This window comes from Hypanus sabinus, chromosome 14 (genome assembly GCF_030144855.1).
Source record: "Hypanus sabinus isolate sHypSab1 chromosome 14, sHypSab1.hap1, whole genome shotgun sequence".
NCBI classification, from domain to species: domain Eukaryota; kingdom Metazoa; phylum Chordata; class Chondrichthyes; order Myliobatiformes; family Dasyatidae; genus Hypanus; species Hypanus sabinus.
Window position 1 is genome coordinate 62,282,615 of NC_082719.1, and position 17,453 is coordinate 62,300,067.

The 17,453-nt window shown below is 42.4% G+C and overlaps 1 protein-coding gene across 1 annotated transcript in view; it reads right to left on the reverse strand.

The window, feature by feature from the left end:
* The window catches only part of LOC132404804 (uncharacterized), a 184,829-nt gene that overhangs the window by 24,090 nt on the left and 143,286 nt on the right, over nt 1–17,453 (reverse strand). Inside the window, exons 45-49 of the mRNA XM_059989308.1 lie at nt 15,844–16,009; nt 13,654–13,763; nt 7,415–7,565; nt 7,227–7,333; nt 5,962–6,145 (exon numbers count right to left, since the gene is read on the reverse strand). Of these exons, the coding sequence (XP_059845291.1) occupies nt 5,962–6,145; nt 7,227–7,333; nt 7,415–7,565; nt 13,654–13,763; nt 15,844–16,009 (718 nt within the window). The remainder of the gene's footprint in view (nt 1–5,961; nt 6,146–7,226; nt 7,334–7,414; nt 7,566–13,653; nt 13,764–15,843; nt 16,010–17,453) is intronic.

The window sequence follows — 17,453 nt, forward strand, 5'->3', positions numbered from 1 at the left end:
TTGATTATTTCCCTTCCTACCCTGTCTCTGTAAAAATGACATTCCCATGTCTCAGTTCCTTCAACTCCACCGCATCTGTTCACAGGAGGAGTCTTTCCTTTTCAGAACATCTGAGACATTCTTCAAAGCACAGGGTTTCCCTTCCTCTACCACTGATGCTGTTCTCACTTGTATCTCCGTCCTTTCCAGTCCTGAAGAGGACTCTCAGTCCAAGTTCAGAATCAGGTTTATTATCACTGGCAAAGTCGTGAAATTTGTTAACTTAGCAGCAGCAGTATAATGCAATACATGATAATATTGAAAGAAGGAAAAATAAGTGTAACCCCCTGGGTCACCTCAGGCTCGCTCAGCTCGTTCTCGTCTAGGGGGAGCAGCCTTCGGCCCCGCCAAACTGGGTAATCAGCTGGTATGGATGCTGTGTGATGTCCCCGCCTCGCCCAAAACCAGACAGTACACCATAAGCGATTAAATGAGTACAATTTATAAAGGTTACTATAACTAAGTGATTAATAATGATACAGTATATATGAAGAGAAACAATAAAGAAAAGGCGCCAAACTTATCAAAGTCCAAACCACTTCGTGCACAACCGTTGGAGCTCAATTACTGAAGTCTTCTGGCCACCATTCGATCCCCTCCGAACTCCTCGACTCGCAGCTCAGGACCCTCCGAACTCCTCGACTCTCCAAACAGCTCAGGACCCTCCGAGTGGTCAACCAAGCACATCTAGCTTCAACCCCCTCCTCGGTGTACCTCCTGGCCTCGGACCCCCGCTTGGGGTCCGTTCCTCGCCCAGCTTACAGCATTGCGTCCTCTCTCTCTCACCCCCTCGCACCAATCTCCCCAAAAGCACGTCAACAAAAGCTTACATACTCAGAAGAAAGAACATTAATCCCCATTTGGTTTACAAAGGAATACAATTCTCCCAGCACTCTCTCGCAACAAAGAAACATTCCTGCTTTTAACAAAACAAAAGAAGCCTTTTCCCAACAGTAACAAAGAAAAAAGAAGAAACCTCCTTTACACTCTCCCCCCACCAAATAAAAGTCATGTCCTCATGACTATTAAATAACTCGCCACCTTTCCTGCCAACACACCATAACCCAAGCACAAACAATGACATCTCCTCCCCACACAGTAAACCTCACGCCCTGTTCCTCAGGTGCTACTTAGGCCAACTATCTGGGAGTTCCCTAACCCTTCTGAGACCTCCGTACCCCCTCACCTAAACCCTTCAGGCTCGGACACAACTGGGGATACCTTGGGCCCACTACCATCTCCTCTCTCAACCTCTCAGTCATGCCCCACACTGCACACAGCTAACCCTCCCCGCTACACCTGACTCAATGGGAGAAGGGCCAAAGGTCTCTTCCTCAATCGAGGGAAAGTCAGCAAAAGGCAGCATGTACCACACATCCAGCACATCATCCATCGAATCTGTATTCTTCCTCATTTCTGTGATCGGTAGCTGCTGTTTGATCTTCTCCAAACGGAAACACGTGGCCTGCACTGCTCCCGTAGTCTCTTCAGCCTCCTGTTCAGTATTTACTGCACTTCTCTCCAGCTTTTTCTTCCTCATGACTTCTTCCAGATCAACTTGCAGGTTTTGCACTTCATTTGAACTGTCGATGGTCATCTTCAGGTTCCCTTCAAGCTTCCGCTTCTCTCTTCTGAGATTTGTCTATAATTTCTTCACCTCCGCAAACTCCCCTCTCCGGGTTCTCAGTTTGCTATTGCCCTCAGTCAGACAACTTTCTTCATTCTCTCCAACTTGTAAGTCTCCCGAATGGTTCCAGATCACTTTTTCCAGTCTCTCCGTCTTCATTTCAAACTTGATTCCGTAGAGTCAGTCACTCACGAGCTGCGACCTTCGCCAGCCCTGGCACATGTCCAGAAAACACTTTAACTCGGTAGTTCTCAGCTGCTCCTGCAACGACCTCACTTCATATTCTCCTGAGGCAAATCCAAATACCAATAGATCATCCACATACACCAAAACTCCAAACGCCTCCACATCCCCTATGGTCTTCCACCTGCCCCGCAGGAAGGTTGCAAGGGCTCCGGATATGCCCTGTGGCATCTTTTCAGACCGGAAGGCTCCTAGGGAATTTATAACAGCCGTCTTCTCCTTGTCGGCCCCACTCATCGGGATCTGGCAACATCCACTCCTCAGATCCAGCACCTTAAACCACATCGCACCACTCAGATAGGCCATCGCCTCTTCGGCCCTCAGGGCCATATTCTGGTCACTGACAGTGCGCCTCTTCAACGCAATATAATCCACACACACGCTGCCTACGTCTTCCACGGCTTCAGGGGCTAGTCGTCGCAACCTCTCTCTCTCTCCGAGGTGTCTTCAGCAGTCAACTCCCCTCCCTCGTGGTATTTCGCAGCGTCCACTAAGAGGGTCTCACCCTCAGATACTTCCCCCAGGCCGTACCACCACTGGCTCTTGTTTGAATTCGGTATCGGCCCAATGCTGCTACACACGTCCGCACAAACAGCTCGAAACTCTGGGTGCATCGACAATGCCTCCAAACAGCGCTCACCCACCTCCTCCGGGCAGGCCCCCAAGCACACCAGCAGGATATTGGTTCTCTCTAAAACAGAAACGCTGCCCGTCTCAACAGGGTCCGGACACATCAGCATTAACAATTCATGCATCTCAGTCACCTCCACTTTTGCCTCCAAGAACTCCATTTTCACTGACCAACAACCGTCGTCTGGATAATCACCGGCACTGGTACCCCAAATCTCCAGTGCCCTCAATGTCATCAAGGGTAAATGCTTCCAATAACGGTTATGAAACAAACTGTACAGCAACTTAACCGGCGCCCCGGTGCCAAGGATGGCTTTAACTTGACTTCCATCCATCCGTAACAACACCTGTGCACTTGGTCCCTCTAAGCCTTCAGGAATAGGGTCTGCTCCTTTCGGGAGTTCGTTGGTACATTGCTGGGAACGTGCTCCCCCAGAGACCCCAGGCCGTTCCCCCACTGGGCCTCCTCTAAGTTTCCTGACACCTCTCGAATCAACGGAACAACTGATCCCCTTGACAGATCCCTTTGGCACCGCAAGCAATTTATCTGCCCCCCTAGGCAAAAAGGGATACCCTAAAAACTTCCCACCAATCTCCTGTCACGGATATGATAAGCCCCCCAGCTGTGGCATTTTAATTCCAGTCGAACCAAACACATTTTCCCACACTCTCCCAGAACTGGCAGCTGTCACAATTGCGCCCAACAGTTCTAACAACGTCACCAGCCCACCTACTCAAACTTTCAACCAGTCCCTGTCGCTTTCCCTCAGCCAAGCACTGTCACTCACCCAACAACTGAGAGGTCCGCTCCGCCCACGCCTCCGCCCCTTTAGGGCTGGATATTATTCCAACAACCGGGCGAAGCCCACCACTGCTGAAACATCCCAACCTGTCACTCCTCACTCTCCAAACAGCACAGACAACCACCATTTCGTCAGCACTAGTCGGAACTTGAACAACGACCTCCAGGCTACCAACAGCAGTCACCCCACCTAACACACACGCAGTGATAATCAGCAATCGCACACCCACAAAGGCACACCAGCTCTTCGCCGCAGACACAAATGAAAGAGGGTGATCACACAGCTTCCACAGAAATCAATCCCAGACGAGCCCCCACAATGTAACCCCCTGGGTCACCTCAGGCTCGCTCAGCTCGTTCTCTAGGGGGATCAGCCTTTGGCCCCGCCAAACTGGGTAATCAGCTGGTGTGGATGCTGTGTGATGTCCCCGCCTCGCCCAAAAACAGACAGTACACCATAAGCGATTAAATAAGTACAATTTATAAAGGTTACTATAACTAAGTGATTAATAACGATACAGTATTTATGAAGAGAAACAATAAAGAAAAGGCGCCAAACTTATCAGTCCAAACCACTTCGTGCACAACCGTTGGAGCTCAATTACTGAAGTCTTCTGGCCACCATTCGATCCCCTCCGAACTCCTTGACTCACAGCTCAGGACCCTCCGAGTGGTCAACCAAGCACATCTAGCTTCAACCCCCTCCTCGGTGTACCTCCTGGCCTCGGACCCCTGCTTGGGGTCCGTTCCTCGCCCAGCTTACAGCATTGCGTCCTCTCTCTCTCACCCCCTCGCGCCGATCTCCCCAAAAGCCCGTCAACAAAAGCTTACATACTCAGAAGAAAGAACATTAATCCCCATTTGGTTTACAAAGGAATACAATTCTCCCAGCACTCTCTCGCAACAAAGAAACATTCCTGCTTTTAACAAAACAAAAGAAGCCCTTTCCCAACAGTAACAAAGAAAAAAGAAGAAACCTCCTTTACACAAGCAATAAATAAGTGAATCAAATATATACACAGGTATGTCTATTAAATATATTAAAATAGTGCAAAACAGAAATTATATTAAAACAAAAAAGTGAGGTAGTGTTCATGGGTTCAATGTCCATTTGGAAATCTGGTGACAAAAGGGAAGAAGCTGTTCCTGAATTGGGCCTCTGTACCTCCTTGCTGATGGTAACAATGAAAAGAGGGCATGCCCTGAGTGAGGGGGTAGGGTCCTTAATAATGGACATCGCTTTTCTGTGGCACCGCTTCTTGAAGATGTCTTGGATACTACAGAGGCTAGTACCTAAGATGGAGCTAAATAATTCTATCACTTTCTTTTGGTCCTGTGCAGAAGCCCCCACCCTCATACCAGAAGGTGATGCAGCCTGCCAGAATGCTCTCCATGGTACATCTGTAGAAGTTTTCGAGTACTTTAGGTGACAAACCAAATCTCTTCAAAATTCTAATCAAATATAGCCACTGTCTTGCCTTCTTTCTAGCTTCTTTAAATGCCAACTAATACATTCTGCCTGACCTGCAGAGTTCCTCCAACATTTTGTGTGTGCTGCTCTGGATTTCCATTGTTACGTACCCCATAACTGGGTTAACAAACCAGCAGAAATGGACTGATATGTTGGAGTCTGGTGGTACTGCAACTAAAGGTGTTTATTAGTACACTAAGCTATACAGTATTAAAAATAAAATGCAAATATGTATATCTTACAGGTTAGCAAATATATATATATATATGTATTTATACAGAAGTGTGGTAAAAGGAATCAAAAACCAAGCTCTTCCAAAGTCTAGGGGCAAATGAATAGTCTTTGGAGATTATGAAAGTTCAGTTCAGTTTAGCTTAGATTTAAGTAGCTGGTGTGTGTGTGTGTGAGAGTGTGTGTGTGTGTGTGTGTGTGAGAGAGAGAGAGAGTGTGTGTGTGTGTGTGTGTGAGAGAGAGAGAGAGAGAGAGAGACCCCCCCCCCCCATTCTCCGCTAGACCATTCTTCCGTGGTGGACTCGTCATTCTGGCGTGAGTGGATACACACACAAGCCCCCCCAACAGTCCTGCCGTCACACTGTGAGTTTTGTGACCGATCTCCTGATTCGGTCCTCCAAATCCCCACCTTCCTGTGGATGCACAACACTCTTGCAGTGTCTCAAGGCATGTCTCTCGGTGTCTCAACAGACCCGTCTTTTATCTCCCCTGATGGGGTATCAGCCTTCCATCAATTGACCATGTCCATGTCCATCAAACTGGCCACTCCCTCCTGTCTCAGCAGACACCTGGCGTCACTCTGCTGTCTCAGCAGGGATCCACACCAACAGGCCAAATGTCCTTGGCATCAACAATTAGCGAAGAAACCATAATATTAAATCATCCATTTTAATCCTCGTCTCTCTCTCATTAGCAGCATCAGTTCATGGGGGGTGGGGGGGGGGGGGGTGTCAGTGTCCAAAAGCCAACCTCGTTCTCCCAACATTTTAAAGTGATTGGCCACAGAAAACATGAACCCTAGGGGTACCTAACACCACCATCTGCAAAATCTATTCTGTTTAATTTGCTCTTGGACCAGCCATTCTAGTATTTATAGCTAACAAGAAATGTCTTATTTCTAAAGGCAAATAGTCATACCTTTCAAAGCAGTGTGCAGCTGTGATAATCCAATGATCAGATATAATGGATCCCCCACATGAATGTCTAAATTTACCCTTTTGTTTAAGGTGGAGAGATATTTGCCATGGCCATTCCCCAGGAAGAGAAACACGTCCACCATAAGCATGGGGTTCAGGTCCAGGTCCATTGACTTGCCCACAAGCTGGAATGAATCCATTAAACAAATTAATTGTCAGTGCACGAAAATGACATTCATTGATTAACTATGTCAAAGTGTGCCAACTATGGCTTGCTGTCCCAAAGGGGACCGTCAGTGTGCAGCCACTTCCAGATACATAGATCCCACACTTAAAATGAGTCTTTGTAGGGACATGCAGGGGAATATCACACTGCCACCTTACAGCAGCCACACATGGCTTAGGTTAAAGTTCCATTCACCTCAGCGGAGGATATAATGCTAAAGGATGTTAATTTTTCATTCATATTTTAATCAATTCTTGATAGTTTAATATGCTTTCATTGTCATTTTTTAAATTATTTAAAGCAATTTTAATCATATGTAAATGTCTCTGACTATGAGAGATTGAAGAAAATAACAGATTGGGCCACCTTTTATTACAGCTTGTCTCTGCCCATTGGAGGTTGCTCAGCAGTATGTATTCTAAATCATGGGCACTCTGCCTTACCCTTGTCAATGCTGAGATCTCACTGAAGTCAGGGCATCACAATCATTGCTTCAGCAAACAGTCATCTACTTTTCATATTTCATGTGCAGCGTAACTTTTATTGTACACAAACTAGCCACATTTTCATGGGTATTTCACAAAACCACGGGTACATCTTCATCTAACAGTTTTTTCAGTAACCAGCTTTGATTTACCGTGGTGGCTAAAATGCAATCTGCATATCAGACTGATCAGAATGAAGACAGCAGAGCTGCAGTGGGAGCCTGCATTGACCCCTACATGATGAACTGCCAGTGCTCCTGCAGATTACAAGCTGTTTGATACCATGATCCTTCTGCTTTACACTTTTCAATGGTCATAAACTAGATATAACCAAAACCTTTATCAAAATGGTGTCTGATTTCACACACATAGTGTGTATGCTGACACCTTTTCAGAATGGTGTCCTGTTTCAGAACTCATCATGGTTACCATCTAGGTCACTAAGGGTACTCACTCCCCTTCAAAAAAAAGCACAAATGATCCAAATACTTTGACAATCCTCTGTACAGCATGTTTAATGCTCTTTAGTTTTCACTCTACAGAAAATATACTTACTTCTGTTCGAAGCACATAACCTCAAAGAAAAGCCAGAGATTGCTCCAACAGATTCATCTATTCTGGATGGTATTCCATTATTAGATCTTTGTAAGTAGCAACTGTGCCTAAACCAAAGGAAAATGTGTTAGCAGAGGCTTTCAATGTTTTAAAATTGTAAAGCTAAGAGTAAAATAAAATGTTTGTACATTTTCTGATCGTGGGTTTCTTCAAGGGTAAAAAATTGGCAACGTCTGTGGTCTGTGCAACTTTCCTGACAGCGGCCATAACTCTCAACATGTTTAACTTGCAGTACTTTCCCTTCAAATGATCTGTCATAATAAACATCAGATTCACAGGCTGTAAAATAAGTACACTGAAATTGAGCAAACATGCGGACAGGAAAGAGGACAGATGCAAGTTCTCATATTTAGATATTCAGTGAGGAGGCAGACACTGCAGTAAAAAGATAGCAATCAATACAAAATCTTCCCAGAGCTAAGGAATTAGCCTCTGATATTTTATCTTGGTGGAGATATATATTTTGGCCGCAGTTTCATCTATGCATTTCTGGCAACCTCCTGGGAGTGCATATCTCGCACAAAGTCTCATAGTTCCAGAACACACAGGACGGCTCACCAATGCTGCTGCTTTCTGAAGAGGCTGAAGAGAGGTGGGTGATGCACATTTAAACTAATGTCATTCTACAAATGCACTGTGAAGAAAATCCTAACAAGTTGCATCACTGCTTAGTACGGAAACTGCACTGCAGCAGTCAGGAAGGCTCTACAAAAGTGCCCAACCCATCACCAGCACCAGCTAACCTGCCATCAAGGACATATGGAAAAGTGTCGGAAAAACGGCCATCATGAGGGAACACCACGAAGGATCCCACCCACCCTGCTCATGGACTGTTTGTACCAGTCCCTTCTATGCCAGGACCATCAAACTCAAAATGCAGTCACTTTCCAAAGCAGTAAGGCTGTTCAACACCTCCACCACTAACCCACCCCTCCACCCCTCCCAACCACTACTACTTTATCATTTCCTGGGCTAGTTTCACTTTATGGGCATACAATCAATCTAAGCTATCTTATGTTTTATATTTTTGAGTGTTTTTATTATCATGTTCTTTATCTTATTGAGGTTTTGCTTGTGCTGCATTGGATCCAGAGTAACAATTATTTCATTCTCCTTTACACCCGTGTACTGGAAATGACATTAAACAATCTTGAATTGTGCCTGTATCTCTTTCATTATTGGTGAAAAAGTGAAACACCGAGGGGCACCATAGTCCAACCTTTTGCACAGTCCCAGCTCTGACTTGCCCACAAAACTGCATAAAATGATGGTTTGGGCCTTCATGCTGGAAAAGCTGCCATGATGACTGGGCAGGCCAAGTCATTCACATGCCAGGGTCCAGACTCCCAAATAGATTCTCTATTCTGAGCTGCTAAAATTCAATTCAATACTTACCTTAAAAGAATAAATTTGGAGGTCTGTGGGGTAAGAGCAAGAAAATGGGACTAAGTTCATAAAGCTTGGGTGATGCTGACCTAGATGCCAGGTTCAGGGATGTCTCAGATCAGGTCTACAGCATTGTAGTCTGGTGAGCACCCAGGGGTTGTGGTACATATTGGTACTAATGACATAGGTAGGAAAAGGGATGAAGTCCTAAAGAGAGAATACAGTAGAGGGAGATTGGTAAGAAACTGAAAAGCAGGACCTCAAGGGTGGTAATCTCTATATTGCTGCCTATTCCACATGCTAGGGAGGTAAGAACAGTATGTTATGCCAGTCCTGAAAAAGGTTGACTGAAATAACCCAAAACGTTGACAGTTTACTCTTTTCCATAGATGCTACCTGGCTTGCTTGAGCTGCTCCATATTTTGTGCGTGAGGCTTGGATTTCCAGCATCTATGGATTTTCTCATGTTTGATATATGACAGATTAATATTTAGCTGAGGAATTGGAGTTGGGGGGCAAGGTTTCAGAATTTTGGATCATTGTAACTTCTTCTGGGGAAGGTATGACCTGTATAAAAAGGATGGGTTACACCTGAAGTTCAGGACAGCCAATATCCCTGCAGACAGCTTTTTAAAACCTATTTTAAGTTTATGGGAAAAGATAGGCAATTGATAAAACAAAATTGTAGTCCATGGGATGGTTAAAGTGTGTCTATTTTAATGCAAGAAGTAGAAACAAAGGTGATGAACTTAGAGCTTGAGTCAGTACATGAAACTATGATATTGTGGCAATTATAGAGAATTGGCTATCACAAGGGCAGGAATGGCTGCTGGTTGTTCCTGGGTTTAGAAGTTTCTAAAGGGATAGGGAGAGATAAACGAAGTGGGGGAGTTGCATGGCTAATCAGGAGTAGTATCAGATATGCAGAAAGGGAGGGGGGACATCCTGGAGGGATAGGGTGTGGATGGAAGAAAAGAAACAGGAAGGGAGCAATTACTTTATTGAATTGAATTTCAGTTTATTGTCATTTAGAAACCACAAATACAAAGCAGTTAAAAAATGAGACAATGTTCCTCCAGAATGATATCACAAAAGCACATGACAAAATAGACTACACCAGAAAATCCACATAACGTTTGGCAATCCCCAATCCAGAGTCCGGAGAGGCTGCTGTGTATTAATATTGTGCTACCATCTCATTGCGTTCCCCGGAAAGGATCTCGAAACCCACCAGACAAAACCAGACTAGCCAGACATACCAAGTCAAGAGACCAACTCTACCACCCGACAAACCAAAAACTAAAGCTACAAGACCTACACAAAACCACATAGTTACATATATAGTTAACATATAGTTACAACAGTGCAGACAATACCATGATTGATAAAAAAAAAACAGACCACGGGCACAGTAAAAAATAACCCAAAGATGTTAAAAGACTAAGTTCTATTTTTGGATCAATTACTTTATTGGGAGTTTTCTATAGACCCAAAGGAACAGAAATTCAGAGGTGCAGATCAGGTGGTAGATTTTGGAGAGATGCAAAAGTATCAGAGTTGTTGTCATAGGTAACTTCAAATTCCCAAATATTGATTGGCACCTCCTCAGTGCTAAAAGGATGGAGTGGAATTTATTTGGTGTGTTTGGAAAGGATTATTGATACTGTATGTAGACAGGCCAACTAGAGCAGAGATCATATTGGATCTGGTACTGGGCAATAAATCTGGTTGTGACACATCGCTCAGAGGCTGAGCATTTTGGAGACAGTGACCAAAATCTGACTTAACCCATAGCCCTTGGACAGGGTTAGGAGCAGACAGCATTGAAAAGCATATAACTGAGAGTGCCAAAATATGATATTATTAGGCAGGAACTTGGGAGCATAAATTGGGAAAGGCTAGACACAGAAATTTACAACAAAAATATGGTGATTTTTTAGGGAGCACCTCCATGGGGTTTTGCACAGGTTTGTCTCACTGAGGTAGCTGGAGGAACCATGCTGACAAATGATGTGGAACATCTGGTCAAGGGGAAGAAAAAAGCATACTTAAAGTTTAAGAAGCAAAGATCAGACAGGGCTCTGAGAGTTGTAAGGTAGCCAGGAGGGAGCTTAAGAAGGGATTTAGAAGAGCTAGAAGGGGACATGAGAAGGCCTTTGCAAGAAAGTTAAAGGAAAATGTCAAGGCATTCTATATGGACATGAAGAAAAGGAGCAGGACTAGAGTGAGGTTAGGACCGATCAGGGATAGTAGGGGCAACATGTGGTTGGAGTCAGAGGAGGTAGAGGTGGTCTTTAATGAATTATTTACTTCTGTATTCACCAGTGACAGGGACCTTGACAAATATGAGGGTTTTCTCACTAGAGCTTTTGTACACCATCCATATGTGAATTGTTTGCTAAATGATGCTTTAAAAAGTCAGCATTCCAAATATTACTCAACTTCTTCCCACTTCCAAATTCTCCAGCAATTTTTGCATCACAACAAAACACACAGGTAACAACTGTTTCTGTACTCTACATGAATATTTCTCATAGCTGCACATTCCTGACCTCATGAGCTATTGGTGTAGCAGTTTCTACTGTTTCATTAAGACACTTTGCTTTAAATGAACTAGCACAACTTTTGCACTTCATGCCCTTTGCTTCTTTGGAATTTGACTGTGGTGAATCAATAATTTCTTCAATAAATACAGTATAAATATGCCAGTTCTAAAATCTGTGGAAAAATCATCGCTCCCAATTGGAGACTCTATCAGAAGTGAAAAGGAGACAAAAGAAATTTGTAAAGCTGCAGAACAAGTGACATCGAACCCTACACCCTCCTTGATATTTTCTTAAAACTTACTAATAAGTTTAAATTGTCCTGGAAACTGGAAAAGGAAAAGGAAATATGATTGTGTACAATCGTGAAATATACTTAACATGCCAATGAGGTAGAGGGTGACAACGTTTTATGCAGTTTAAAATCTTTCATGTGCTAGCAAAAGATGTGTGTGCACATGCACGCACACCTTAGAGGGAAAACTGTCCTGGAAAATGTAAACCTTCGTAGACATTGAAGACAAAAGTTGCAAATTAAGTTTAAAGTGAGGTCATAGAAAACATATGCTCTGTAACTCTCAGTTCATTTATACAGGAGAAAAGCTATACTAACAACAGAAAGAAACCAGCAAAAGTCAAAGAAAAGCCACAGCTGCTGCAAATATAAAACAAAAACAGGCCAGGGCGCATATGTGAGAAGAGAAGCAGTCAATGCTCCTAATTGGAGACTCTATCAGAAATGAAAAGGAGACAAAAGAAATTTGTAAAGCTGCAGAACAAGTGACATCAAACCCCACACCCTCCTTGATATTTACTTAAAACTTACTAATAATTTTAATTATGTTTACATTCAGCGCATTTCACTGTTCTTGTTTGAGTTTAAACCAAATGCACATTTTTTTAAAAAATCCTGTATGAGAGTAAATATATTTAAAACTGGACAACATTCAAGCATGAATTTGAAAGTGGGAAGTAACATGGCCAACAAAACAGTCTAACCCAGGGATGTCGAATGTATGGTACGGCTGCCCAAGATAAATGAACAGTTATAATGACAATACTATTTATAAATGATGTTATCTTTCAATTGTCTTTTAAAAAGATTAATAATAATAATTCCTGAACAAGTTTTCTAAAATGCTTTATTCATTTCAATCTTTCTGTTATTAATAGTAAAACGATGAATATGCATACATAAGAACCTGGAGTCATCCTTTTTCCTTAGAAAATCTATAATTATTGTTAATAATTTATAGATCAATGACAATCTCTGCTCAAAATTACCATGGCACATGAGAAAAGACTTTCTGAAGATTGGTGTCAATTTGAACACATGCTCTAAAGAAGTTTTGCCATCCCTGGTATTGAATCTATCATTCACCCTTTCACAATTAGGTAGGGAACCCAAGAATTTTGCACACTACTGTAGTCATTTTACGTATTGCACTGTACTACTGCTGCCTCATAGAAAACTTTCATGACACGTGTGTGATGATAAACTTAATAGTAATATGGGTCTCTTTGTAGACTGAGATTGGGAAGGGGGCAGGGAGAGGGGAATCATGGTTGGGGAAAGCAGACGGGAGAGGGAGGGAGCAGGAAGCACCGTAGAGACATTCTGTAATGACCAATTGTGGGAATTAAATGACCTTATCTGGTTTCTCAGGGCTGGCTGTGTCCCCACCGACAACCACCACACTCCATCTCTGCCACCTGTCCGAAATCCCTCCCACATTAATTGAATACTATACCAAATGCTTTCAATCAACTAACTGCATAAATGAACTGGAGATGAGCATTGATCAGAAATTCAAACAGATCTGCCACATAAATACGAGAGTTGGATATCCAGGTCAAAATCTCACTTTGTGACATCCAAACGTCCTTCAGCACCTAGGATGTGCAACAGGAGGATGAGGCAATGCCCTCTACTTGCCTGGATAACTGCAGCACCAACCAGCCAGCCAGAACAAAGCAGCCTGTTTTATTGGTACCTCATCAACCATCCTAACCAGTCATTCTCTCCACCATCAACACTCAGTCTCTGCATGGGGCCCTCTCAAGAAAATACACCATAATTATTCACCCACGGCTACTCTGACAGCATCTCAAATCCATAGACTCCACCAGCAATGAGAACCTAACAAGCAGGTGCATCAGAGCTACTGTCAGTTTCCTTTCAAAATCCTGACTTGAAACAATATTGCGGTCCTGTCAACTTCACCAAGAACAAATCCTGGATTTTAGAACAGCAGCACAAGAAAGTCACCCCACTCCCCTCCCTGATCTTCTAAAGGGCAATTAGGAATAGACAACTATTTCTGACCTTGCTAGTGATAATTCAGTTCCCAAATTTTTAAAAATTACATCTGTTCATTTGTGTCAATAATAACAATGAAAAGAAACACAGAACTAGAAGTGATTACATATTTACTTACAACTCATCAGGTTTTGGCACCATTTGAGGGAATACCCACTAACAACGTTTTGTAACGGTGTTATCCTTGATGGTATTCCAGATGCAGTCTCCTTTAAATAACAATAAAATCTGGAAAATGTTAAGTTATAATGTTAATTAATATATTACAACCAATTGTTAACAAATTAAATAAAGAGAAGTGCAGTGAAATTCTAGGCTCTTTTGAAATAACCTCTTAACCCTTCTGAGTTGGACATAAGGAAAGCAAATGTTATTGTCAGCATTTATTTTGAAAGAACTGGAATATAAAATCAAGGATATACTGCTGATGCTTTATACTGCATTGGTCACACAACATTTTGGGACATTATGAGCCCGTACCTAAGGAGGGAGTCCAGTGCATGAAACTGGGAATGAAAGGTTTAGCACTTGTTGCCTCCGAGTCTGTGCTTAATGGAGTTCAGAAGGTTAAGTTTGCAACTTAGTGAAACCTACTGAACACTGAATTCTTGTGTTTGTGAATACTGAACTGCCTGGATAGAGTAGAGAAGGTGTAGAGAAGAGAGTCTAGAATGCAAGGGCACAACCTTAGAATAAAAGTAGATCCCCCCTGAAATGAGATGAGGAGCAATTTCTTCAGCTGAGGAATAGTGAACTAGTGAAATTCATTGTCATGGGAAGCTGTGGAGGCTGAGCTGTCGGGTGATTTTAAGGCAGAGATTGATACGTTCTTGTGTGGTGAGAAGGATAAGAGTTAAGGAGAGAAAATGGAAGAATGGAATTGATAAAAATTAAATCAGCTATAAATTAATGGTGAAGCAGACACAATGGGTCAAATGCCTTTATTCTGCTCTGATATCTTACGGTCTTAAGGTCCACACAGAATTACAATTTCTTCCAGTTTGTGGAAGAAAATCTCCCTCGCTGATAATAGGTAACGTATCGTATCTCAGAGCCTGTAAAATAACTTATTGATAAAACCACATTTAAAGTCACACTTTAAATGTCTGACAATTCCAGAAGTCAGGCAAAACTAAACAGCCATCAAACAATATAATAACTGCTGTGGAGCAAGATCCTACAAAGAACATGGTGATGATAGCCAGATAACGTTGTTGCAGATGACACTGTTCTCATCCATGTAAAGGAGAGGAACCAGGCCTTGGTTTACAGATGTCCGTCCTTCAGAACTGCACTGGAGTATCCCCTAGAATTGTGCACTTAGGTTTCTGGAAAAGGATCCAAACTCACTATTTGCTGACTCCATGGTACAAGTATATGCAAGATATACTTTCTTATCCCTTCAAAGTGTAATTCTTGACAACAAACAAAAATTTGGAAGATCCAGTTTCTCAGCCAGTGTTAGGAGGTGATAGCTGTACAAAAGTATGCTCATTCACCGTCTCCTTGCTCTCTTCCTTCCTCAGGGCTCATCAATAATTGGAGGCCTGTACTCCTTCTTTAGCTCTCTTTGTTCCAACGACACCACACTTCACGCACAGCCCCAAAACTCTTGTCTTTCGGGCAAGAGTTCAGACAAGAATTTAACACTCACGCACCGCCTGAAGAGGTAGTGGAGCCAAGCCCAATCACAAAATGTCACATGTACCTGGATGAACACTTGAATGGCCAAGCGGCAGCAGGCTATCACCAAGTGCTGGCAAATAAGGATTTAAATAGATGGGTAGTTGAAAGTCAGCATGGATATTGTGGGCCAAAGAGCCTTTTTTCTGTGTTGTGTGACTCTAACGCAGGCCACCTCACCCTCATCTTTTTTTGTGCAATAGACAGAAAATGTTGGGGTAACACAGAAGGTCAGGGAGCATTTATGGTGGGAAATCAGCAGCCTATGTTTCAGGCCACAACTCTTCATGAGTTCATGAGTTCATTCCTCATGAGTTGGATAAATCAATTTGATTTAAGAAAAAGATCTGTAAATCTACTGATGCAATGTTTGGCAACCAATCAATAGATAAACATCAAACAAATGAAATAAAGTGACAAGATCAATGAGGAAATAAACGTAGAGTGAGATTAATTGAACAGTTCTTTCAAAGAGCTGGCACAAGAACACTGGGCCAAGTGAGGTCCTTTCCTTCAAATCATAGTGCAATTCCAGTGCAGCTGAAACTTCACAATGAAGAAATAGAAATCTTTGAGGAAACTTTCAATCAAAACACATTACAAATCATATAAGCTGTATTGATACCTCCTATGGTCAGTGCTCCATTCTCTCTTCAGAAATGTGAAGAACAAACAAAGTGGGTGATAAGTGCATACTTTTTGACAGAAGCTCACGTCAGGTGCAAGGACCCAGGTGATATCATTTCCAGGGAAATCTACGTCTTCATAAAGATCACCTCTACATTCTGAAACTAAGCAAAATGGTGTACAACTTTACAAGGCAAGAGCAGTCATTTATTGATCTGAAATTAAAAGTGTAATTAAATAATTATTTTAAACAATCATGAAAGGAAAACTAATTTTAAAGGTCCGATCAATATTAGTAATACTTCACCTATTTGAAAAAAAAAGCATTAAGGAACTTGCACAATAATGCACATATAGTTCTGTAAACAAAATAGGGCTTTCACAATTTATGCTCATAAATTCTGCTGAATTCTTGCTAAACCTGATGTTATCCTGCTCATTTCAGCAAATCCGTGGGACAATATAAGAAGCGAGAGGTTTGCCGTTTAAATGCGCTACCCAGATTCACCAACCGTCATTGGGGTTCAACCAGCGGCATGTGAAAAGAAACCAAATGACCTCTGTACTAGACCAAAGATGCAAGCAAAGAGATGCCTCCACAAAGTTTCTCCCTGACCCGGTTCTCCATCATACCAATGTTCACCTCTGTTGAAATGCTGAGTTAAATAAAGGATTGTAAACTTAAGTCCTTGAGAGAATGGACAATAAGTTCCAGTAAATAACAGCAAACAAGTTGTTTTCTTTGTAAATAACCCCCTGCTCCCTATGAGCGTAAGTGATCCCCATAATGTTCTGAAAGCATCAATATTCTTCATTAGTATGCACATTGATAAATAAAAAGTTAACAAATCTCATTGATATTTACAAGAACCGACCCGTTCTGAAGTTACATTGCAACCAAGACTGCTCCCTATTCAGGCAGGGCACAGTTTTAAGGTGCTTGGAAGTAGATAGCTCCATAGAAACATAGAAAACCTACAGCACAATACAGGTCCTTCGGCCCACAATGCTGTGCCAAACATTTACTTACTTTAGAAATTACCTAGGGTTACCCATAGTCCTCTACTTTTCTAAGCTCCATGTACCTGTCCAGGAGTCTCTTAAAAGACCCTATCGTATCCCCCTCCACCACCACCGCTGGCAGCCCATTCCATGCACTCACCACTCTCTGCGTAAAAAAACTTACCCCTGACATCTCCTCTGTACCTACTTCCAAGCACCTTAAAAAAGTACAAAACTGCAAATGTTCACTAAGGACGAACAAAACTGTTCAATACATGTTTGATACTTGTTTGACCCTGAGGAGCCAGTGTCGCAGGTTTTTGCCAGTCAGTTTACAATTGACACCCGTGCGCTACGGAGTTGTGCTTTGTTCGTCCTTTGTGAACATTTGCAGTTTTGTACTTTCTCAAAAATTAAACCTTGCTTTTACGTTCAGTTACCCATCACAGTGCAAAAGAAAATGAGCAAAAGAAAAGCAGGAAGTGATAGTAAGCATGAATTCAATGAACAATAAGAAAATGAATTCTTATTTATAGCAGGTCCGTCTCACATAATAGAAGACATGATCTTAATAGGCACTATAAAACACAACATCAGACTGAAATA